The 27,117-nt window shown below is 39.6% G+C and overlaps 1 protein-coding gene across 2 annotated transcripts in view; it reads right to left on the bottom strand.

The window, feature by feature from the left end:
* Positions 1-27,117, bottom strand: part of PIGU (phosphatidylinositol glycan anchor biosynthesis class U) — a 77,534-nt gene that overhangs the window by 32,916 nt on the left and 17,501 nt on the right. For both annotated transcript variants that reach the window (XM_036419774.2, XM_036419775.2), the window contains exon 7: positions 11,968-12,065. In XM_036419774.2, the coding sequence (XP_036275667.1) occupies positions 11,968-12,065 (98 nt within the window). The remainder of the gene's footprint in view (positions 1-11,967; positions 12,066-27,117) is intronic.

The raw sequence follows: 27,117 nt of genomic DNA, 5'->3' as shown, positions 1-27,117 counted from the left end.
TAGGTATGCCCCTGTGTGGATTGTGTGCACAGTCTTATTGTAGTTGAGCCTTGATTGCTGTTGGCATCACTGGAATTGACTCCCAGTCCACTGGCTGTGAGGACCAACTACAACTATAGTGGGAGAGCTGCTGTGCAAGTCCCTATGGAGCAGAACTTGCTTCCGTGGGACTCTGGTACTCACTGAGTCTGCGCCATGAATGTGTAGCTGGTGGATGTGTAGAGTTGTAATCTGGTATGGTCTGAAGCTGTCCATTGGGTGCACTGGCTCTGGGACCTCCCAGCAGAAGCTAGAGTTATCTGCAGATGGATGCTACTCATGTTGGGCTTGGAAGTGCCAGGCGAGGCCAAGCTGTGAAGCAAGGCACACTGGTTCTAATGCTAGGACTTGGGCCTTTTACTGAGAGTTATGGGGCATGCTGACACCAGCTGCTGCTTGTTTGGAAGAGTTAAGCAAAGCCTGAGCCAGGACAGGCTATTCATATGGAAAAGCAGCTGCAAACAGCCTGGGTGGGGTTGCAAACTGTATGGAGCAAGGTCTCATAATCACCAGGGCAAAGTGAACAGTGTGAGCCAGATTGATGGAGACTCAGATATGGCTGCCAGTCAGCTCTGTGACAGGGGAGGTCTCAGCATAGGAACAGTGAACCCTCTGGCACTTCTGTCTGGGGAAAAAACCGCCCCGGAGTTCTTGCAGCAATGCCAGACAATCCAGTTCCTCTCTGGTGTCCCTGGATTCCTCCCCCAAGCCACTACCCAGCACTGGGACTTGAAGCAAGTCTGAGTAAGTCTGTGCACGGCCCTTTAAGAGGAACTGCTAGGATTCTGACAGCCTCCATGTCACTCAGCCACAATCCTCGCTGGTTTTTACAGGCTAAAGTTATGGGGATTTCTCTTCCAAGCACTAGAAGCCTGTGCTGAGGGTATAGTGTGGGGCTGGTACTCCTTGCTCCTTACAGGAGGTCTTCACAACCGAGATATCCTTCCTAATTAAAGAAACCACCACAAGTGGGTGTTGGAAGCCTCCCTCCCATTTACCATCTCAATGTGTTTTCTTCTTTATTTCTTTAGCTGTAAGGTTTCCATTCAGTCCTATTTCAGGTGGTTCTGAATTATGGTTGTTCTGCATTTTAATTGTAATTTTGATGTGGTTGTGGGAGGCACCAAGTACTGGCATTTACCTATGCCACCATCTTTCAAGCATTTGGGAGCATTTATAAAAATTTACCATGTACATAAATCAGACCACAAAGAAATAACAACAAATTTCAAGGATACTATATCATACAGATACAGATCTGTGACCATAATGCAATTAATCAAAATTGTTAATAAAAAGATAGCCTAAACCTTAGAAAACCTTTTCTAAATTACTCAGTGGTCAAATAAATGATAAAAAAATTTTTATGTTAGAAATGATTACGAAAATACCTTATATCACTTTTCATATAATGTGGATAAAACGTACTCTGAGGAAAAAGTACAAACCTTATAAGCCTATATTTAAAACAGAGGGCTGAAAATAAATAAGCTAAACATCCATTTTAGATATTAGAAATAGAATAACAGAATAACCACCTCCCAAGAAGAAAGGAAATAATAAAGGTAAAAGTAGAATTTGATGAAATTGAAAAGTCACTATATAAGGAAGCAACAAAGCCAAAAGCCAGCTCTTAGAAATGACTAATAAGACTGATGAAACTCTAAGATTGATTAAGAAAAAAGAAAAATCAAAGAAACAATATTAGGAACATACAAGGGGACAAAAAGGATGCAGCAGTCTTTAAGAAATAAAATTTAAAAACTTATGCCAATTTGTTAAAAAACTGAGACAAAACAGACACATTCTATGAAAAATATAAATGTTTTAAATATTTCAATTAATATGCCAGTGTCATATAAAATAAAAGGAGATGAAAGGAGGTGACAATGAAATGTAATAAAGTATTCTTGATTGGGTCAAAATTGTTCTGAAGGCCCTGTACATAACTGAGAACTTGAATTTGGAGGGTATATATTAGATAATATGAATCTATGTAAGTTTAACTTACTGGGTATGCTAATAGTTATGTAGAAAAATGCTCCAGTTTTTAAGAGTTACCTGTTGAGTATTTAGGGTTGATATGTCTTATTATATGTCACTTCCCTGAAAATAAGTCAGAAAAAAAAAGAAAGAAAAGATCTGATACACACACACACACACACACACACACACACACACAGAAAATGTGGCAAAATGAAAACTGGAGAGTTTACATAGAAGGTATTTATTATTCTAGTCTTCCAGCTTTTCTTAAAGCATCAAATAAAAAATTACCAAAAATCTAATTCATGAAGAAATAAAAAATTTTGAATGGTCCTATAACCATTTAAGAAATAATTCAGCTACACATGAAAAAGATCATGATAAAGTTGTGACTAGGTTGAGTTTTTTCAAAAAACTTCCAAAAATTCAAGGTTAGTTGAACATAAGGAAGCTATTAATATACGTACCACAAACAGCATCAAGAAATCATATTAGTATATAGATATATGCAACAACTATTTATGATAAAAATAATTTTAAAAAATCCAATGAAGTGGGATAAAAAAATTTACACAGAAATAGCTTTCAAATGCAAAAATAATAAAAAATTAAGAGGACACAATGATAGATGAAACCACGTTTATAATAACACCAATAAATAAATAAAACTAAGATTTAAATTTAACAGGAAATGTGCAAAACCTATTCAAGAAAAATTTTAAAGCAATCCTGAAAGACACTAAAGTCAATTGCTTAAATTTGGTTACATTACAATGAAAAGTTCTGTGCAACAAAATCACTATAATCACTATAAGATGAGAATGTATGTCCACACAAAAACTTATACATGAATGTTCATAGCAGCGATATTCATATTGCTTCCTATAGATGCCTTCACCAGGGATCAAACCTGCAACCCAAGTATGTTATAACGAAATTCGTGCACGGGAGGGGCTGTCCCTCAGCCACGCCTGCACCCTCTCCAGTCTAGGACCCATTGAGGGATGTCCGACTGCCCATTTAGGCCCGATCCTAGTGGACTGCTGGCTCCAACTGCTCGCCTGTCTGCCTGCCTGATTGCCCCTAACTGCTTCTGCCTGCCAGCTGATCACCCCCTAATCACTCCCCTGCCAGCCCAATTGATGCCTAATTGCTCCCCTGCCAGCCCAATTGCCCCTAACTGCTCTCCCCTGCCAGTCTGGTCACACAATGAAGTACTATGCAGCTGTAGAAAACAACAACAAAAGAATAAGGACTATCAGTTTAAATAGTTTCCAGGAAATAATGTTAAGTGGAAAAAGCAGAACACAAAAAGATTATCTATCCTTCATATAAGAAAAAAAGGGGAGGATGTAAGAGAATATACGTGTGCTCTGGCTCAGGTGGTTGAAGCATTGTCCTGTGGAGTGGCACATATATTCCATTCCAGTCAGGGCACATACTTGGGTTGCAGGTTTGATCCCCAGTGGAGGCATCTATGGGGGCAACAGATTGATATTTCTCTTTCACATCGGTGTGTTTCTCTCTCTCTTTTCCTCCCTCTCTAAAAAAAAAATAAAGGAAGGAAGGAAGGAAAGAAGGAAGGAAGGGTACAGGGATACATGGATCTGTTAATTTGTGCAAAAGCAATACAGGAAAGAAACTGAAAACTAGAGAGATTAATTACGTGGGGTGAGAGGGAAGGTAGAAAGCAAAGACCAAGATAGCAGGGATGAGCCTTCACTGGTTTGGCTCAGCGGATAGAGTGTCAGCCAGTGGACTGAAGGGTCCTGTGTTCGATCAAGGGCACATGCCTGGGTTGCGGGCTCAATCCCCAGCTGGGGGCATACAGAAGGCAGCCGATCTACTATTCTCACTCATTATTGATGTTTCTATCTTTCTTTCCCTCTCTCGTCCCTCTCTGAAATCAATTTAAAAAAGGTAGCAGGGATGAGGACAGAATAATAATTCTCTGAATAAATCTTTAAAAAATATATAGGTTATCATCTATTTCTACATGTGGTTTATATTAAAAACATCATATTGGAACACTCAGATGAGAAGCACATCTTAGTCACTCTTCGACTCTGAGTTGGACATCGTCTGGATTAACCTGATTTGACCTCCTCAAATGTCCCCATTGGGAAATCTTATCTTGGGACTAGGGAATTCTGCTTGTAAAAAAACAGGAACATATCAGAATTCTGAGCAATAAATCAATCTAATAACTGAAATGAAGACAAGGTTCTGACATTGTCAGAACTACTGGCCCAAGGAAAAGTAGGTGCAATGAAGATTTGACAACACAAGTCATGGATGAGCTAGATAGACTTTCCCAGAGACAACAGCAGACTAGAAAAGCAGAAAGATTGTTGTTTCACTTCCTTGTGGGTCTGGAACACTGTGTCAGTCTTAGAGTTGCTGAATATATCTTTTTGTATAGCTGACTCTTAGAATTATAGTAATATTTAAATCCCTTCACATACCCCCCAAATAAACAATTAAAATCAACCAGGATATAGGGGAAATCCAAAATGAATATAAACAGTAATAAATTAACCTAACTATGTCACAAATCAATAACATAACCACACTGAAGGATTATATGGGGTAGAAAAGAAAAATACTAATTTATGAGAAATAATACTCATTTATGAGAAACAGTAAGTTGACAGAATACTATAAGGCTAAAGGCAAAAAGAACTATATATGAACGTTATAATCAAGTCAGTAAGTGTATTTCTATGGGGGTATTCTCACAGCAATTCTAGAACTATTTTATGTGCTTACTAGCATTGAACAAACAAGGAAATATATTGCAGACAATGAAAGCTAGGTTTCCCACTGTTAAGAAAAAGAGAAAGAAGTTATAAGGAAAAGGGAGAGACTAAAGTGAACCCTGTGTTGTTGGCTGGAATCAGGTATCAGTATAAACGGATAGAAAGGTAAAGAATCACACATGGCCCTAGCTGGTCTGGCTCAGTGGACAGAGTGTCTGCCTGAGGACGGAAGGGTCCCAGGTTTGATTCTGGTCAAGGGCACATGTCGGGGTTGCAGGCTTGATCCCCAGTAGGGAGCGTGCAGGAGGCAGCCGATCAATGAATCTCTCTCATCACTGATGTTTCTCTCTCTCTCTCTCCCTCTCCCTTTCTCTCTGAAATCAATACAAATATATCTGTTTTTAAGAAGAATTACAGATGTGTATATATGTTAGTTAGCATACATATATTATTTCATAGCTCTGTCTCTTAAAGCAATGACTCCCTTTTAACAATAAGCATACCTAAAACCATTGGTTTCTAAATAACATTCTTCAATAAAAGGAATCCAACTGTCCCTGAAGAAGTACTGATTTCAGGGCTGGGTGAGAAAATACAAGATGAGCCTGGAACATCTTGTGGTATCAGAAAAAAAGGGAAGGAAAGGCTCAAAATAGTCGGGGCTTGTCAAAATAACACAGGAGCGAACCTGAAGGACTTCTTCATGGTCAAAGCTAGAAAAATATGAGCAATAAGCTAATGATAGCACCCAATTTTTTTTTTTTTTGAGGGGAAATTCCTATAACGTACATTTAACCATTTTGAAGTGTGTGATTTGGTGACCATTTTAATCATGTATAATGCATAGGTTCTTTACAGTTATCTTGAAAGAAGTTTGAGGCGGGTGAGAAATAGATCCTCCTCTACAAAAAGGAAAGCAAGCTCCAGAGCAGATTCTGGCATATTTTTACAACATCTATTAAGCAAAAACATTTTAAAAAAGAAACTCAAGGAATCCTTTGATTTCTTGTTATTTATAAACTCTAGAGCCAAACGTAATGTACAAGTCCAGCCTGCAAATTTCACAGTGAACAGATGGGGATTCGTTTTACCCACCTCTTGTCATTTACAACCTCTTTTGCTCAATAATAAATGCTAACTAAAAATGAAAAGTGTGTAAGTACAAGTGAATGATGCTTAAATGTTCTGATCAATTTTTAAACCTTTTTATTTTAAAACACAGAAAACTATGTAAAAGATATAGCTTAGTGAATGATTATAAGGCAAATATCCTGATAACCACTGCTCAGGTCCAAAGAAAGACATTTCCAGTGACTCCCCACGTCTCTCCGGGTCCTGTCCCCACCACAATCCCCTCTTCCCTCCACAGTAACCACATTTATCCTGGTTTTTTTTTTTTTTTTTAATTTTTTTTATTAAATTATTATCTGTGTACATATTTTAACATTGACCCCCCCTCCCATACATACCCTTCCTCCCCAGAGTTTTGTGTCCATTGGTTGTACTTATATGCATGTATACAAGTCCTTCAGTTGATCTCTTATCTCCCCAGATCTCCCTACTCCCCCAGTATCCTGGCTTTTATAATTGAAGAAATATATCACTTCCTTGCATTGCTTTATGGTTTTCCACATAAATGTGCATCCCTTTACATTATAGTTAACTCTTGGCCATTAAAAAACATCTGATTCAACTTCTAAGCCTCTTTTAATGCACAGGTCCTGTACCCACCTTACTACCCTGCATTGCTCTTTCTTTCTTCCTTAGAATTCATCTGTTGGAGTAACTGACTCATTTAATCTCGGGAATGTCCTGCAATCTGTTTTTTTACTATTACACACTTTGTCTTCAGTATTTCTTACAAATTGGCAGCTGGATCCAGAGGCTTGATCAAGTTTGGCTTTGATCCCTTTGGGCAAAACTTTGGTGGCAGTATGTTCTTTCATCATGAGGCATTGTTTTTGTTTGTTTTAGTATATTTTTATTGATTTCAGAGAGAAAGGGAGGGGGAGAGATGGAAACATCAGTGATGAGAGAGAATCAATGATCGGCTGCCTCTTGCACACCCCACACGGGATTGAGCCTGCAATCCAGGCATGTGCCCTTGACCTGAATTGAACCCGGGACCCTTCAGTCCACAGGCCAACGCTCAATCAACTGAGTCAAACTGGCCAGGGCTTGTTTTTTTATGTTAATCCTCTATGCCTAGATCAACTGGAGACAGAATTATACTATCCTATCATTTTGTTTCTATTTATAAGCTGGAATAATTTCATAAAGAGATGCTTCCTCTTACTTACTATATGGTTACCTCATGATACAGAAAGGACAGGATAAATGCTTAATTTTTTTCTTTTATTTATCCAGTTTTCAAGATAATGAACTTGTTCCCTGTCAATTCTCTTAATTTGACCGATTAGATTCCTTTATTTATTTTTAATTTTTAATTTATTAAGGTATTACATACGTGTCCTTATCTCCCCCATTGCCTCACCCCACCCCCACTCATGCCCTCATCCTCCTGGTGTCTGTGTACACTGGTTATGCTTATATGCATGCACACAAATCCTTTGGTTGATCTTTCCCCTTACCTCCACCCTCCCCTACTTTCCCTCTGAGGTTTGAGATCTGATCGATGCTCCTCTGTCTCTGGATCTGTTTTTGTTCATCATTTATCTTTCTCTGGCTAGCTCACTTCACTTAGCATAATGCTCTCTAATTCCATCCATGCTGTTGCAAATGGTAAGAATTTCTTCTTTTTTAACGCAGCATAGTATTCCATTGTGTAGATGTACCACAGTTTTTTTAATCCACTCATCTGCTGATGGACACTTAGGCTGTTACCACATCTTAGCTATTGTAAATTGTGCTGCTATGAACATAGGAGTGCATATATCCTTTCTAATTGGTGTTCCTAGTTTCTTGGGCTATATTCCTAGAAGTAGGATCTCTGGGTTAAATGGGAGTTCCATTTTTAGTTTTTTTGAGGAAACTCCATACTGTTTTCTACAGTGGCTGCACCAGCATTGCATGAGGGTTCCTTTTTCTCCACATCCTCACCAGCACTTGTTGTTTGTTGATTTGTTGATGATAGCCATTCTGTCAGGTGTGAGATGGTACCACATTGTTGTTTTGATTTGCATGTCTCGAATGATTAGAAAATAAACAAATGGGACTACATCAAAATAGAAAGCTTTTGTGCAGCAAAAGAAACCATCAACAAAACAACAAGAAAGCCCACTGCATGGGAGAACATATTTGCCAATGTTATCACCGATAAAGGTTTAATCTCCAACATATACAGGGTACTCATACAACTTAACAAAAGGAAGATAAATAATCCAATCAAAAAAAGGGCAATGGACCTAAATAGATACTTTTTGAAAGAAGACACAGGAAGGCCAAGAGACAATAAAAACATGCTCAAAGTCACAAATCATCCTTCTCCCTTCCTCTCTGTAAAAAATCAATAAAAATATATTTAAAAAAAAGAAAAACCTGTTTGGGTTTAGCTCCTTTGATACCAGGTAGAACCATGTAACCTATCCAAAACTCCAGAAAGTATAGAAATCACAGGTTTAACCCTTTCAGTTAAAAAATAAGAGGTCAGATTGGATCCTTAAGGGCACTCACAAAGTATTTTCTCCTGGTTTCTGTCACTTTATTTCAAAGAAAATAAGAACCTCAAGCCATGTAAGGGGATCCACGGCTTTAGGAATCCGAAGCAAAAGGAGGAGGAAACTAGGAACTTCCCTGACTGCATCTCTGCTAGCCTCACAGCTCGGCCTCGAGGTTCTGTGCACTTTAGGGCTATTTTATTCTGCATGCCATCAGATCATAACATTTAAAGCTTGTCTCTCACTTGGAAACTAGGCCCTAAGCCAAGGTCAGAGGAAGAGTGAAGATGGGGGAGGAGACCAGAGGGCTCAAACTACCATCCTCATAAGTGACTCTCTAGTGAGCCAGATGGAGCACGCCCCGCCTTGATGCTGAAGCCTCCCTGTGTCTCACATGGGAAAGAGAAAAACAGCTTTACCTCTGACCCTGGCTGGACACTCACTTGTCCACCTCCTGCCCTCTCAAAATTCCACCAGCAGAATGGAGGCAAGTTTGTAGTGTCAAAGAAGTTAAGTACAAACTAACTTTCACAGTTCCTCTAACCATAGAAAATGAAATATTTTCTTTTCTTTTTCTTTTTAAAAAAGTATATTTTATTGTTTTTGTACAGAGAGGAAGGGAGAGAGATAGAGCTAGAAACATCGATGAGAGAGAGTCATCGATCAGCTGCCTCTTGCACACCCCCCACTGGGGATATGCCCACAACCAAGGTACATGCCCTTGACCGGAATCGAACCTGGGTCCCTTCAGTCCCCAAGCCGACACTCTATCCATTGAGCCAAACCAGTCTCGGCGAAAATGAAATATTTTCTTTTCCCCTCATCACTCCAGGTATCTTCAAGCTGGTGACCCTGTCCTTTCTATGAACATTTGAGCACTAATCAACAAATCAAATAATAACCATAACTGATATCTACTGAAATCTTACCATACTCTGTTCTATCTATTTGACATGCATTAACCGTTTTCAGTAGCTACTATTATATTAACCCTAGTTTATAGGTGAGTAAACAAGGCATAGAGAAGTAGTTACTTTCCCAAGATCACAAAGCTAATATACATCCAAGCCAGGATAACTTCAGAGCTTATATTCTATCTCCCTCTTTTTTACTATAAAATTTTCAAACACACAAAAAAAGTTGAAAGAATATGCTAATCAACTATATATCTGTCACTGAGATTAAATATTAACACCTTGCCATACTTTTTATCTGTGTGTATAAATATTTCCCTGTGCATAAATTTTCTACATATCATGATACCTCTCCCAAAAACACTTCTGCATGCAGCTCCTAAAAGTAAGGAGATTCCACCCAGCTGGCTCAGTGATTGAGTGTCGACCTATGAACCAAAAGGTCACAGTTTGATTCCTGGTCAGAGCACATGTCTGGGTTGTGGGCTCTATCCCCAGTGTGGAGCATGCAGCCAATCAATAATTCTCTCTCATCATTGATATTTCTATCTCTCCCTTTCCTTTCCTCTCTAAAATCAATTAAAATAGGTGGTTTTATAAAAAAAAAAATATTTAAAAAGTAAGATTTGCCTATGAACCATAACACTATTATCATATCCAAAAAATTACCATTCCCTATTATCATCTAAGTAGAGGCCCGGTGCACAAAATTTGTGCTCAGTGAGGGAGTGTCCCTCAGCCCAACCTGGGACTCCTCGGGATTGGGCCTAAATAGGCAGTCAGACATCCCTCTCACAATCCAGGACTGCTGGCTTCCAACCGCTTGCATGTCTGCCTACCTGATTGCCCCTAACCGCTTCTGCTTACTAGCTGATCACCCCTAACCCCTTGCCAGCCTGATAGATGCCTAATTGCCCTCCCCTGCCAGCCTGATTGTCCCTAACTGCCCTCACCTATCAACCTGGTCACCCCTAACTGCCTTCCCCTGCAGGCCTGGTTGCCCCTAACTGTCCTCCCCTGCAGACTTGGTCACTCCCAATTGTCCTCCCCTGCTGGCCCAGCCACCCCTAACTGCACTCCCTTGACAGCCCGGTCACCCCTAACTGCCCTCCCCTGCAGGCCTTGTTGCCTCCAACTGCCCTCCCCTGATGGCCATCTTGTGGAGGTCATCTTGTGTCCACATGGGGGCAGCCATCTTTGACCATATGAGGGTGGCCATCTTGTGTTAGAGTGATGGTCAATTTGCATATTACCTCTTTATTATATAGGATATCTCTCTCATCGATGTTTCTAACTCTCTATTTCTCTCCCTTCCTCTCTGTAAAAAATGAATAAAATATATATATATTAAAAAGAATAAACTGTGCTGAAGCTGGTTTGGCTCAGTGGTAGAGCGTTGGTCTGCAGACTGAAAGATCCCAGGTTCGATTCCGGTCAAGGGCATGTACATTGGTTGTGGGCACATCCCCGGTAGGGGGTGTGCAAGAGGCAAACGTCTCTCATCGACGTTTCTAGCTCTCTATCTCTCTCCCTTCCTCTCTAAAAAAATCAATAAAATATATATTTTTTAAAAAAGAATAAACTGTAAATATGAAGTAAGAAAGACAATACAAACAACAACTATTGTTATGTGGAAAAATGCTTGGATTCAAGAAGAATCTAGAAAGAAACTCAAAGCAAAATAATTTCATAGTATGGTGTTATATCTATTAAACTAGCAATCATAAGTCAAATTTAAAAAGCCAATGGCTGCCCTGGCCAGTTTTGTTCAGTGATTAGCATGTCAGCCCATGGACTGAAGGATCCTGGGTTCAATTCTGGTCAAGGGCACATACCTCAGTTGCAGGCTCAACCCTGGCCCTAATCAGGTGCATGAAGAAGGCAACCAATCAATGTTTCTCTCTCTCTCTCTCTCTTTCTCTCTCTCTCTCTCTCTCTGATGCATGAGGAAGGCAACCAATCAATGTTTCTCTCTCTCTCTTTCTCTTTCTCCCCTCCCTTCCATTCTCTCTAAAAAATTGACAAAATATCCTCAGGCAAGGATTAACAACAACAAAAAGCCAATGGCACCCTGCGAGGAAGTGGTTCATTTCACTTCAGACACCTATGGTGACACTGCAAATAGGCCCAGGATTTCAGGAGAACAATCTGGGCTTGCATAATAAGAACTATTCAACTTCTCTCACCTTTGGTTCCAATGATTCAGCTGGAGAAACATGCTTTAAGGAAATAAAGAAAACCAGATTTCTACACTATTTTTATTAGTGACACTAGGTCACATTTCAAAATAATCAAGTAGAAGACCAAGCTAACCATGTATCATCATGACATCAACACAAAGATATATTAAAAAGTCAGTTAAAATGATAAGCATATAGCCTATTCCAATAAATGGGGATATATATTTGGTTTTAGCAACAGTGCTTATACTTAAGAACAATGGCTCTGAAATTAGACATTTCTTGGTTTGAATCCAAACACTGTCCCCTCTACACTTCAAAGAAATGTTTCTCTTTAAACAATGGATTTGTAAGCAGAAGAAAGTAAGTGTGAATTAAGCCATGATAAGCCATGCCCTCCTTTCCCCCAAGCAGAGACAGGCTATGTATCAAATGTCACTTGAGTACTGGCTTCTGACCAGCGAGTGCTTACCTGGAGGAGATAAAGGAGTCCTGGGACAAACAAGGTGAGTGGGTACAGAGACTGGTATGTCGCTAAGGCAAGAAAAATAGCACTGAGGAAGGCACTACCTGTAAAAAGAAATAAATGTATGGAATAATCCAGCCTCATCAATCAGAATTAGATTTGGAGGGCCCCCAAATCAAGAAACTTTCTCTAACTTTTCAAATAAATCACCTGTCAAATATCCCCTGATATACAAGGTGCTTTGGAAACTCACAGAGAGCCTCTTGGCTTGAATACCAATGAAAGAAAACAAGGAAGTCAAAACCATTTACCTTTAGCAACCTGAAATAGCACAGGTATATTTATTTTAACAATTCCAGACCCATAAAGATTTTATAAAACTTCAGCCCAAAGGGGGGCGGGGAGTAAGAGATCAACAAAGGATTTGTATGCATGCATAGAAGCATAACCAGCCGGGACCGGTTTGGCTCAGTGGATAGAGCGCTGGCCTGTGGACTGAAGGGTCCTGGGTTCAATTCCAGTCAAGGGCATGTGCCTTGGTTGCAGGCACATCCCCAGTGGGGAGTGTGCAAGAGGCAGCTGGTTGATGTTTCTCTCTCATCGACGTTTCTAACTCTTTGTCCCTCTCAATTCCTGTGTAAAATCAATAAAATATATTTTAAAAAAGCAAAAAAAAAGCAGCATAACCAATGGACACAGACAGTAGGGGGGTGAGGGCCTGCGCTGGGAGCTGGGAGCGAGGAGCAACTGGGAGAGGTCAATTGGGGGAGGGGGGGAAGGAGGCATATGTAATACTTTCAACAATAAAAAACAAAAAAACACTTCAGCCCAAAGATGAATAAAGGGATCAAGTCTATTAACATCATGTCCTATTTAAGTTACCAATTGATTATGCCTACAGTTATTGCTTAAGCTATTCAGAGTGGGAAGCCTATCCTTTCGGATGTTCTAAAACCCCATCACTTTTTTTTTTTAAGCGTACATTTATCAAAGCTGGGACAGTGAAATAAAGGGAGAACTTAGGATAGAAGAAGCAACAGAAGAGAGCTCAGATGGTGCTGCTTTGGCTCTCTAGAAACTTTATAAGAAGTGAGCCACACCATGCTTCCTGGACTCATTTAAAAGTAAAAGTCACGTGACAGAAGTGGGCCAAGGCAGGACTGCTTTTAGCTTATTGAAAAGTCAGAGAAAAGGGGGCCTTGGAGACAGGTTCAGGGGGTTGGCCCAGGATGAGCTGCCGCTGCTCCCCTGGTTGCAAGTCTTGTGGGGATCCTTAGAGTTTAGGAAAAAGAGAATAAAAGTTAATTTCCAAGAAAAGGAGGGGTACGGGTGTGCCCTAAGGCGAGTAGATTCCCAGCACTATTTTTATAACACCCTTCTTTATGTACTATCTTCAAGACGTGTTTCTTTGTCAAATTAACATTTATTTCTTTATTTATTTATTGTTACTCCTCACCCAAGGATATTTTCTCCATTGATTTTTTTTTTTTTTTTTTTTTTTTTTTTTTTTAGAGAGAGAGTGGAAGGGAGGGAGGGGAAGCGAGAGAGAAAAGGAGAGAGAAGCATCTACCATATGTGAGAAAGATACATCTATTGGTTGCCTCCCGCATGCACCCCAACAGGGCCAGGAATCAAACCTGCAATCCAGGTATGTGCCCTTGACCGGGAATTAAACCCAAGATCCTTTGGTACAAGGGCTGATGTTCTAACCACAGAGAACACCGGCCCGGGCCTAAAATACATTAATTTTATTAATATTGTTTTCATTCTCTACATAAAATGAACCACTATGGAATCATTAAACATGATGGTATAAAAAATTTGCAATGACATGGAAAGATGTTTATAATCCCATTAAGTGAAGGTTACAAAAGAGATATATACTAGGGTTTCTTTAAAAATATGCATAGCCGAAACCGGTTTGGCTCGGTGGCTAGAGCGTCGGCCTGCGGACTGAAAGGTCCTAGGTTCAATTCCGGTCAAGGGCATGTACCTTGGTTGTTGGCACATCCCCAGGAGGGGGTGTGCAGGAGGCAGCTGGTCGATGTTTTTCTCTCATCGATGTTTCTAACTCTCGATCCCTCTCTCCTCCTCTCTGTGAAAAATCAATAAAATATATTAAAAATATATATATAAAAATATGCATAAACAGCTCTAGCCAGTTTGGCTCAGTAGAGAGAGCATTAGCCCCTAGACAAAAGGGTCCCAGGTTCAATTCCAGTCAAGATTTCAGTTTAATCCCCAGCCCAGGTGCATGTGGGAGGCAACCAATCAATATGTTTCTTTCACATAGATGTTTCTCTCTCTCTCCCCCCCACCTTTCGACTTTCTTTCTCAAAACAAAAACAAACAAACAAAAAAAGGAAAAATATCTTTGGGTGAGGATTAACAACAACAAAAAAATATGCATGAACAATTTTATTAACCTGTGCTACCTCAATCAATAAAAATTAAAAATTATATTTTCAACAATAAAGAATTATAAAAATTTAAAAATATATGCGTAAACAACTTGTTTAAAAAGGCTACAAGGCTAGGCAGCAAAGTGCACAGTCGTTATCTCTGTCTTGTGGGATTATGGATGATTTTTCATACCTTTGCTTCTATGTGCTTTCCAAATTTCCTATGATGAACATGCATTGTCTCTGCCATAAGGAAAAGACTGATTTCTTTTTCTCCCCCCCCCCGCAAAACACATAGCTATTCCCTTTCAGGAGGCTTAAGATAACAGATTACCTTAAAGCAAGCATGTCAAACTCAAAGACTGACATGGCTAAATAAACACGGTTTAAGTTTACGTGGGCTGCAAAAAAACAAAAGCTTCAATTTTCATAGAAATATATGTTTATCTCAATAGAGACATGATGAATATAAAGGACTGAAATAAATGAGTAATCATTAACATAAAATAATAGAACAATTTAATAAAAATGTAAATATTTTCATGACCATTAACTTATCAGACACTGAATAACTGCACAAATTAATAAGCATACTGAAAATAAACCTATTTTTCTTGTTCTCTGAAAGTGAAATATTTCCTGTTGCGCACACCAAACAAATCAGTACGAGACTATTGACATGGCAATCGGCTGCTAAAATATTCACTGTTAGTATTAGTGGAGAGAAATGGTAAGCCTGCACGTAAGGCACGTAAGGGAAATGAATGCAACAGGAGTGTAATAAACAGTCATTAGTGAACACTGTGGTTTGTTATTAATAATTATGTATAACAAGATACTGTAGAAATTAAGTTACAAAACTTCCATTAAAATATTTATTACATACTGTTATATTGGCTGGGCAGCAAAAATATTCGCTGTGGGCCACATGCGGCCCGCAGGCCACGAGTTTGGCATGCTTGCCTTTAAAGCCTTGGCTAGAAAGGCTTCGTTTACAACAGAAGTTTCAAAGTAGCTTAGAAATCAGTAGAGTGTAATTGATGGTCTAAGGCTAGTGCCCTATATAATGATAATGTTTCACTAAATGACAGTATCCATGGTCATTCTTATTAGTGTGGGGTCAACTGTTCACTGAAAGTAACAGACATACTCTTAACGGTGCTTCCTAACAGGAGAACTAGTCACCCTACTCAGTCCTCCCAATAACTCCATGAGTGGGTACTATTTTTATCCCCATTTTACACATAAGGGAACTGAAGAACAGAGAAGTTATTTGTCCAGGGTGACAACACTGGTGAGTAATAGAAATAGGGTTTGAACCCAGAGAGTCTCATTCCAGATCCCACATTCTTAAATTACATCAATATGCTACCTTCTTGATCTCAATCTTGCTGTACCATAAAAATCACAATAAGCAGGGCAACTATTTGTTAAGCAAGTTCTGGTAAGGAAGCGTGTTAAGCATTTTATAGTTCTCATTATTTCTCCACCAATCCAGGAGGCAAATACTATCTGTGATCACATTGAAACTCTGTGGCTGGGTGATCTGCCTCAGGTTAAATGCTGGTAACTAGAACAAGCAGGTTTTGAATCGGGGTTACTGTTACAAAGCTCTACCCAAGGCTTTGTACTTGGGTCCCTGCTCCTCTCTGACTCTCTCTATAGGAAGGGCCTTACCCTACAGCAGTGATTTTCAACTGGTGTGCCTAAAGAAGTTTTAAAACATGCAATACCTGAATATGTAGACCTTTTTCCCCTTAGATTGTAAATAAGAATAATAATAATCACAGCCAATACAAAAATAGCTGTGAATGCCGTCTTGAATCATAAATATTATATATAGATCCTATAGCAGACTTGCATCTTATTAGACACATTGCAGAATAAGGTTGCTTCTGATTGGTTAATTCTTGATACCGGAAATTGTTGTATACAAGTATAGGCACCTGATATTTTAAAATGTCATTTTGGAGCAAAAAGGATAGGAATTACTATTATTATTTTATAAATAAATCAAAATCGAAACTATTTTTGTTAGATCAACAAAAAATACATATACACTGAGTGGTCAGATTATGATGATTTCTGAAGGCATAATAATCTGGCCACTCAGTGTATAACCTATATAATAAAAGGCTAATATATGAAAGTTGTCCCCTCGACCAGGAGTTTGATCAACAGGCAGGCCATCCAACCGCCATGTCCCCTCCCCCTGGCCAGGCTGGCCGGACCCCACCCCTGCACAAATTCATGCACCAGGCCTCTAAAAAAAACCACACACACACACACACACTGAGAGGCCAGATTATTATGCACTCAGAGATCATAATAATCTGGCCACTTAGTGTATATTGGTGTGCTGCAGAATTTTAGTAATTTAGTTGTGTCAGCCATAGATGAAAAAGGTTGAAAACCGCTGCTCTAGAGGAACCTCAGATGGAAATAATGGAATCCTCAGGCCTCAGGATCATCACTGCCATTGTTTTTCAGGGCTGGGCTTCAGGAAGAAAACCTTGTTTTAACCTCCTCCCAGTGCTCCCTTAAAAGCCTCAGGGAGTCTATCAATCCTGAGTGATCTTTTTTTATTATTATTTATTTATTTTTTACACCTAAATGAATTTATTTATTTATTTATTTTATTGATTTTTTTTGCCCCCCTCCCTCCCTCCCATACATACCTCCATCCCCAGAATTTTCTGTCCATTGGTTGTTCTTATATGCATGTACACAAGTCCTTCGGTTGATCTATTATCTCCCCCAGATCTTCCTCCCCTCCCCACTGTAATTTGACAGTCTGCCTGTTGCTTTACTGTCCTGAGTGATCTTTTTAAAAGGAGGGTATTATTGCCCAGCTGGTGTGGCTCAATGGTTGAGCACTGACCCATGCACTAGGCACTGACCCATGCCCGGGTTGTGGACTCCATCCCCAGTAGGGGGAGTGCAGGAGGCAGCCCATCCATGATTCTCTCTCATCATTGATGATTCTAGTTTTCGCTCCCTCTCCCTTTCCCTCTCTAAAATAAGAAAAAGCATTTTTTTTAAAAAAGGAGGATATTATTAAATAGGCACCTGATATTTATTAAGCACTGAGCACATGACCCTACACCATGCTTGCTTTATTTTTGTTTGTTTAATATATTTTTATTGATTTCAGAGAGGAAGGGAAATTGAGCCCTCAACCCAAGCATGTGCCCTGAACGGGAATCGAACCATGACCTTCTGGCTCATAGGTCAACTCTCAACCACTGAATCACACGGACTGGGCAGTGCTTGCTTTTTTGTTAATTCTCAGCCGAGAACATGTTAGTGAGAAGAGGAGAGAAAGAGGAAGGGGGAGAAAGAGAGAGAGGAAGGGGGGGAAAAGATAGAAAAAAAAATCAATGTGAGAGAGAAACATCAATTTATTGCCTATCATATGCCCCAACCAGGGATCAAAACCATGACCCAGGTATGTCCTTGATTGGAAATTGAACCAGCCAACTGAACCACTCCAGCCAGGGCACCATGCTAAGTGTTTTACATGCACTTACACTGAATGCATGTATATGTAAATATTTACATTCTCATTTACTCTATGCAGTAGGGACTGTTTGAATCCCCGTGTTATTAACAAGGAAATGGAGGCCAAAAAAGTTAATGATTGGCTCAAGATGATGTAGCCAGGAAGTGGTGGAGCTGGGATTGGCTACCTGGTCTGTTGACATCAGAGCAGCCTGAACTCCTAATCATGCTGGACTGCCTCAATAGTAATCCTTCTTTTTTCTTGGGAAGCAAGTCTTGTCACAAAGGCCTCTTTTAGTACAACAAGGAGAGTTGTAAAGGTCCTTAAGTGGCAAACCTTCAGAATTTATAGCCTGGAACATTTCATTATTGATAGATACCAACAATGTACAGGAGTACCTATTAACAATTGTCTGTTTTCCTTTTTAAAGCCTAATGAAGCTGAAACCGGTTTGGCTCAGTGGATAGAGCGTGGGTCTCCGGACTGAAAGGTCCTGGGTTTGATTCCAGTCAAGGGCATGTACCTTGGTTGCGGGCACATCCCCGGTGGGGGGGGTGCAAGAGGCAGCTGATCGATGTTTCTCTCTCATTGATATTTCTAACCCTCTATCCCTCTCCTCTTTCTGTCTCTCTGTAAAAAAAAAAAATCAATAAAATATACATATATTTTTTTAAAAATAAATAAATAAATAAAGCCTAATGAAGAGTAGGATGGAGTATTTTCATTAGCTCACTGAGAGGCCAAGAATCCTAGACCAAAGCTCCTACTTTTGAAGTGAAACCCAAGCTACTCTACTAAACTAATATCAATCCTGCCCACAGACTGTGTTTCCCAGTTAATTCCTCAACAGGACATCACAATAGAATGCCTGGACCTTGTCCGGGCCTGTCACTCAGGATGTCCCAGGAAACCCTGGATGCCACAAAGGAAGCCAAGGTAGGACAAATAGGAGACAAGACAGAGCGACTGAGGCCACTCTCTTCTGCGGGGCACCTGCTATTTGGCAGCGTGGGGAGAGAGTTGCGAAGTGTGCTTCCACTGTCCCTGTTTTCTTGTTCATCAAGTTAATTTACTTATTAATTATGTGCTCATTGAAGAAACTTTGGGGAAAAATAGATATAGAAAAAAAAATTTAATTACCCATAAAGTCACTATACGGAAACAAGTTACTCTTTCAGAATATATTTTCTCTTTTTGTTTGCACTTTAACATGATTGAGATTATATTTTATTAAAATATATAATTTTATAATCTGCTTTTAAAAAAGAATATTGTCATATAATTATTTTGCAACTATTTTTAAATATCATGTGCATGGGCACAATGTATTTAACTATATGAACAGTGTTTTATTTAGCCTTTTCTTTATTTTGAAGTATTTTCCAGTCATCATAAATAATTGCATTTAATAACTTCACATCATAAAGCTTTGTTTGTATGTCTACATTCCTTTAGAATAGATTCTCAAAAGTGAAATTAATAAATCAAAAGCACAAACATTTAAAGACTACTGTCAAACTGCTTGCCAATAGCATTATATTAACACTAGTGGCCTGGTGCATGAAATCTGTTCATGGAGCATGGGGGTGGGGATGCCCTCAGCCCAGCCTGCACACTCTCCAATTGAGGACTCCTTGGGGGATGTCCAACTGCCCTCCCCTCCCCTGCTGGCCTGGTTGCCCAAAACTGCTCTCCCTTGCTAACCTGATCTCAACTCCCCTGCTGGCCTGGTTGCCCCAACTACCCTCTCCTATTGGTCTTGTTGCCCCCAAATGTCCTCCCCTGTTGGCCTGATCCTGCCCTCAACTGCCCTCCCCTGCCAGCCTGATCTCGCCCCCAACTTCCCTCCTCTGCCAGCCAATTTGGTTCTGATTGGTTGGTTTCTATGCCAGTAAGTGTCAAAAGCTCCTCACAGTTGACCCAGATTTGGTTCTGATTGGTCAGTTTCTATGTCAGTAAGCATCAAAAGCTCTGCCTCCTAGGCAGCCATTGGCTCCTCACATTCACCCAGATTTAGTTCTGATTGGTTGGTTTCTATGCCAGTTAGCATCTCTGGGCCTATCAACAGGGCCTGATCAGAAAGGTGAGCTGATCAGCAGCCCCGGAGGTGGCTGCTGGTGAAGCCTGGAGAGAAAGAGAGAGGCAAGTGCTAATCAACAGCTACCACACAAGCTACGGATCAGACCCTGCTTCTCTCTTCAGGCCTCTCTCCATTCACAGCCCCCTCAGCAGTCAGTGCTGGGTCACTGCGCCTGCAGCCGCAGCAATCAGTACTGCAGGACTGACTTCCAGTTGGTTGAACCTCCAGTCATGATGGACCCAGGGTTTTTATATATTCGGATATAAGTCAGCTTGCCCTGTAGGATAATGCCTATTTGGATAGCACTTTTGTCAGCACTGAAAGTTTTCTCCTAAAATCTTTGGCAACTTGAAATGGGAAAAATAAATCCACTTCTCTGTTATTTCAATTTGCTTTTCTTTATTAATTATCTATGGAGTTGAATATTTTTTTCATGTTTTTCAATATAAATTTCCTCCATTTGTGAATTCTCCCAACTGTTTTATCTTTTAAATAGTGAATTATTTCTTTATTAATTTTATTAAATATTTAAAGTATGTGGAATAAATATGAAATAAAAAATATGACTTATAGATTTTATAAGTGAACTAACCTCCTGTATCTACTTTGTGTGTGTGTGTGTGTGTGTGTATCTACTTTTGTAGGAATTACTACTAATATACTCAGAGTTAAGAGTAGTTCAGAGACCTCACTAAAACAGAATTCTCCAAACATTTTAACAGATTAGAAATGTTATTTGTGATGCTCTCTACAGCTGCCAACAGTGAAAAATAACAAATGTCCAGCAAAAGAGAAGGCCTTGGACCCCATGACAAATATACTTGAGAAACAGAGGAGGTAGGGAAGGGTGATAACAGACTTACTTCTCATTTTCTATGTTTGAATATCATTTTTTCTTACCATGTACTTAAACTCCTAAATTTTTAAAAAACGAAATTTAGATTAAAAGTAAATGCAGCCGAAACCGGTTTGGCTCAATGGATAGAGCGTTGGCTTGGGGACTGAAGGGTCCCGGGTTCAATTCCGGTCAAGGGCATGTACCTTGGTTGCGGGCATATCCCCAGTGGGGGGTGTGCAAGAGGCAGCTGATCGATGACTCTCTCTCATCGATGTTTCTAATTCTGTATCTCTCTCCCTTCCTCTCTGTATAAAATCAATAAAATATATTTTTAAAAAAAGTAAATGCAACTATGTGACCAACATCACACGATTCTTATGAAATAAGTGATAAAAATAAAACAAAACTATATATATATAGTTACAAAAATGTCTATAAATTCATTTGACAGAAATCTGAAGTGATACAATAATTTTTTTTTCCTCTGAGTGACTAAAAACAATATAGCTGCAAAAAAATACATGTAAATTTTTACAGGTTTTCCCCCCAAACCAAACCTTTCCATTGACTTAAAAGGTTATATAAAAAATGTTTTTAAAATGGTATAATTTACATTTTTGTGTAAGACTTCAGAGGATATATCTTCAGTACTTCTAGCTTTGCGAATGGCTGTTTTATTTTACTTTTAATATTTTTATTTATTTCAGGGAGAGAGAGATAGAAACATCAATGATAAAAGAGAACCATCCATTGGTGGCTGCCTCCTGCACGCCCCACCCTGGGGATTGAGACCACAACCTAGGTATGTGCCTGACCAGGAATCGAACCGTGACCTCCTGGTTCATAAGTTGACACTCAACCACTGAGTCACGCCGGCTGGGCTGTGCATGACTATTTTAAAGGTGACATTTCCAAAGGCCAGAGCTCAGTCCCTCTGCCCAGCTGTATCATATAATCCGTATTTTAATGGATACCAAATACCTTGATAAATGAGTCTACCTGATACTGGTGCTCTGCAAACAGTAAACAGTCCTCACTATTTCAAAGCACAATCTTCAGAACAAGACAATTCAGGTCATTTTAAGTAACCTGATAATAATAAGTTAATACTAAGTGGCTTACAAAAAGACCTAAGTCATCCTATATGCCACTCTAGAAAAGGTAAGTAAACTGCAAGTAAAAGGTTCTATTGAAAACTTGTTATTCTTTATTTCCTGAGTGTGCAAACTATTTAGCAATAATGTAAAAATAAGGACTCTCATACACTTCTTACCGGAGTGTAAATTGGTAAAACTCTTGAAGGCAATTTAGCAATAAATTTCAGAAATCCTAAAGAAGGTCATATCTAGTGACACAATAATTCTACTTCTAGGTCTTTATAAGAAAGTAATTGAACGTGATGTGAAAATTATTGTATGTTAATAAATTAATTTGTAGTATTATTTAAATATCTGAAAACTAGAAAATGAGCTAAATATTTAATTAGTAGATAAGTTGGTTAAAGAATCTCTATACATTCATCCATATAATCTACATTAATAAAAGAGAAAGATGCAAATTGACCATACCTTCACGATGCCCACCAGCCAATCAGGAGCATGCAAATTAATCCAACAAAGATGGCCGGTTAATTTGCATACACAGGCCCCAAGCAGGGGCAGGATACTTGCATCATCGCTATGGCAATGACGCATGCATTCCGCACTGCTCTAGCTGCTCCGGGCCTCTGGGCAGCATGGGAAAATGGAAAGGTGGCTTCAGGCCGGAGTATGGGCAGAAAGGTGGGTCTGGGCTGGAGCAAAGGCAATGCCAGCAGCCATGGGAAGAAGGCCCATTCTTGCATGAATCTTTGTACATCGGGCCTCTCGTGGAATAATATATAGCCATTAAAAGCAACAGACTAGATGTTTCTTGACATGTATGGTAGGTTGTATTTTTGGCACGGATTCTACACCCCTTTCTATGTCCAGGCCGTTTACCATGTAACTTTGCAGTGCCCTTCCATTGTGGGCAGGATGGAAGTCTCCACCCATGAGCTCAGCCATGTGTCATGTTTTGATTGCTGTGATGCAACAAGAAACATAAAAAGTGTATGCCTTGCCGGGACCGGTTTGGCTCAATGGATACAGCGTCGGCTTGGGGACTGAGGGGTCCCGGGTTCGATTCCGGTCAAGGGCATGTGCCTTGGTTGCGGGCATATCCCCAGTGGGGGGTGTGCAAGAGGCAGCTGATCGATGACTCTCTCTCATCGATGTTTCTAACTCTCTAACTCTCTCCCTTCCTCTCTGTATAAAATCAATAAAATATATTAAAAAAAAAAAAAAAAAAAAAAAAAAAAAAAGTGTATGCCTGACTGGGCTTGCTCACAGTTGTGCCTCTGCTATCACTATGACAAGAACATACCTACTTTCAACAATAAAGATAATTTTTTTTTTAAAGAACACACCTAAATTAGTCCCCTGGAAGATAATCGACATATGTAGAAGAGTTCAGTCTAGTTTAACCAACTACACCTAGCTACTGATGCAGGAATGAGCCCTGATGAAACCAACAAACTGCCTCGCCACGTCAAACCCAGATTAGAGGACCCATGTTGACTTATAGACATAGAAGCTACTGCTTATTGTTGCTCTAAGCCACTGAGATTTGAAGTGGTTTGTTGAATAACATTCTTGAGGTGATAGTTAATAGATACAATATTTAAAAGTTTGAAAGAAAAATGGATAGAAAAAATATGGAGATATATACCCCAAAGCTAACAGACTTCCAGTTAAAAAATGGTAGATTGGGCCAAAACCAGTTTGGCTCAGTGGTAGAGCGTCGGTCTGCGGACCGAGGGGTCCCAGGTTCGATTCCGGTCGGGGGCATGTATGTTGGTTGTGGGCACATCCCCGGTGGGGGGTGTGCAAGAGGCAGCTGGTCGATGTTTCTCTCTCATTGACGTTTCTAGTTCTCTGTCTCTCTCCCTTCCTCTCTGTGGAAAATCAATAAAATATATTTTTAAAAAAATGGTAGATTGGTCACATGTGTATCATCTCTCCAAAAAATTCACTTAAAATGACGATAAAAGAATAAAACTAGTCTTAAGCCACAAACGACAGGAAAGGAGATTACAGCAAAATAAAATGTAATAAATAGTAGAAACATAAAGCAGGTAGAAGAAGGATAAATGACTGAGCAATGTGGAAGAAATTACAATTCAGGGATCTCGGAGAGGAATATCAATAAAAATAAAGCCAACTCACTCCAAAGAACTTCTGAGAAATTCATCACCTTGAAGGCATCAGATATTATGGAAGGTGAGGTAAGGTACAGAGATGAAAATCAAGCTGAAAGTTTACATACAGATCAGGCAGAACCTCAGGTCTCATCTTAACTATATACACTCCAACTCCCAACTTTCTACTCCATCCAGAGACTACAGTTCTGGAGAATATTAACTGAAGAAGCACAGGTTTAGGGTGCACTAAGCACAGTAATGGGTTGAGGAGAAGTGTGGGCTGAAGAGAAATGAGATTATATAAAATCCATACGTTGCAATCTGCCACCTCCTCTGTTCCTACTCTCACAACTTCAATAGTTGGTCACATGAACCCCACCCCACTGCAACTCCAACTCTGTTACTATCGGGAAGAAAATTGGAAAATTCCTCTCTGGAAACAGTAAATAGTTTCAGAGAAAAAGAAAACCTATAAATGATGACATATAGAGATACTTCCAACCAAAAAGGTCAGCCCAATGCCCAATCTCCCCACAGCAAGAATGATCCATTAACAAGTCCTGCCCCTGCAGTCTCAAGTCATCATGTGAGTGCCTCACTCTTAAACATAAACAAACAGCCAAGGATCACCATAAATGAGAGAAAATCCTCCCGAAAGACAGAGCCTGAAAGAAACAGAAAAAGAAAGTGGTGGAGGGATGACAAAGAAGACAAAAAGACTATGCTTGAAACAGATGAGAACTGAGGGGGGGGGGGGGGGCGAAGCTACTTCAAAAAATAATTGAGACCAAGAAAAAACTTAAAAATGAATTAGAAAGTTTAAAAATTCAAGAGAGAAATTAGAAGATAAAAACAAAGAAATATCCCAGAAAAAGAGAAAGTAAAAGAGCTGGAACTATCAATAGAAAATAAAATATGCAAATTAAATCAATCAAGAAAGTCCAATATCTAATAGAACAAATAAGCGAACAGAGAAAACAGAGAATTTGAAAAAATAATATAGAAATACCTTCTGGAACTTAAGGATACTAGTCTCTACATTGAAAGGACATACCAATTGCCTAGTATAATGAATTAAGAAAGACCTATGTCAAGACACAGCATCATGAAATTTCAAAACACTAAGGATAAAAAAAAAGTTCTTAAATCTTTCAGAAAAGAAAATATAACGGCAGTCAACAGCTCAATAACAACCAGGATTCTAGAGGACAGTAAAGCAATGCCTTCAAAATTCTAAAGGAAAGGTTGTTCCAGTCTAGAACTGTATACTCTGCCCCAACTATTAATTTGGTGCTGAACTAGAGCAAAAACATTTTTCAGACATAAAATGACTCAAGATATGTATTTAATACACCCTTTCTTAGAAAACTACTCGAGAAACTACTTAGCAAAACAAAGAGAAAAAAGTCAATAAAGGGGAGAAGAAATCCAGGAAATAAGGAATACAATGCAGGAGAATTATGAGCATTATAAAAAGTCCCACAATAGCAGCTTTGCACCAGGCCTGGGCAACAACCAGGTCAGCTAGGGGCAAAATGGAGGATGCGTGAGGGAGGGCTCCAGAAAAATAGTAGCACCGAGAGACTATTGGAAGTCTTTAAGCATTTTAAAAATATATATATATTTTATTGATATTTTACAGAGAGGAAGGGAGAGAGAGAGAGAGCCAGAAACGTCAATGAGAGAGAAACATCGACCAGCTGCCTCTTGCACACCCCCTACTGGGGATGTGCCCGCAACCAATGTACATGCCCTTGACCGGAATCGAACCCGGGACCCTTCAGTCCGCAGACCGAAGCTCTACCACTGAGCCAAACCGGTTTTGGCTCTTTAAGCATTTTTAAAAACTATTTTTAGGCACTTGACAGATCTAGCAAAGCAACTGGAGGGGGAAAAAAGAATTATTGACCACAGGAAACATAAAAGATTGTATAAGAAGGAAAAAGTAATCTTAGTTACTATTATGCCCAGTAGTAAAAAATATATACAGTGTCATAGAATACAGGTACCAATTACTGATTTAATCAAAATTGTGGCATAACTCCTTGAATAAAATGAGGTAAAGGGAAAGTGGAGATATTGGTACAAAAAGCTAAATCTTTATCTTCTATGAGAATAGAATTGATGTCTAAAATTTGTAATTCATTAAATAGCAATGAAGTCTTATTTAGAAGTATGGAAGTAAACACTAGCAAAAGCCAGGAGAAATGCTATGAATAAGTTGAACTACAGGTAAGAAGAGAGAGGCAGAGAGGCTGCCGTCTCATTTAGAAAATTATAAGCCATTTAGAAAAGATATTTTTCTAATCTTAACAGTAACTCTCTGAATGATAGAATTTTGAGAAAAATTTTAAAGAACTGTTTTTGATTTTTAAAGAGAGAGAGAGAAACATCGATGTGAGAGTGTAACATCCATCGAATCAGCAACCTTTTGGTGCACACAACAACGCCCAGCTGAGCTACACAGGCCAGGGCTCGAGATGTTCTGTTTTATTGTTTTAAATATATTTTTATTGATTTCGGAGAAGAAGGGAGAGGGAGAGAGAGATAGAAATTTTAATGATGAGGAAGACTCGTTGTTTGGCTAACTCCTGCAAGCCCCCTATTTGGGACCAAACCAAGGGCCTCTTAGTCCATGGGATGATGCTCAATCTAATGAGCCACCAGCTGGGCCAGGGCTCAAGATGTTTAAATAAATCTTTATTTTGGCTTAGACATAAACACTGATGAAAGAGAAACATCGATGGGCTGCCTCCTGCATGTCCCGCCTGGGGATTGAGCCCAAAACCTGGCGTGTTTCCGGACCAGGAATCAAACTGTGACCTCCTGCTTCACAGGTTGACACTCATCCACTGAGGCACACCAGTGAGCTGTATTTTTAAAAATTTTTAAAAATATATTTTATTGATTTTTTACAGAGAGGAAGAGAGAGGGATAGAGAGTTAGAAACATCAATGAGACAGAAACATCAATCAGCCGCCTCCTACAGCCCCCAACCCCCTCTGGGAATGTGCCCACTACCAAGGTACATGGCCCTGACCGGAATCGAACCTGGGACCCTTCAGTCCGCAGGCCGACGCTCTATCCACTGAGCCAAACCGGTTTCGGCTGTAA

The sequence above is a fragment of the Pipistrellus kuhlii genome, unplaced genomic scaffold (genome assembly GCF_014108245.1).
Source record: "Pipistrellus kuhlii isolate mPipKuh1 unplaced genomic scaffold, mPipKuh1.p scaffold_m20_p_6, whole genome shotgun sequence".
Lineage (NCBI taxonomy): Eukaryota > Metazoa > Chordata > Mammalia > Chiroptera > Vespertilionidae > Pipistrellus > Pipistrellus kuhlii.
This window is presented reverse-complemented; position numbering and strand designations above follow the sequence as displayed.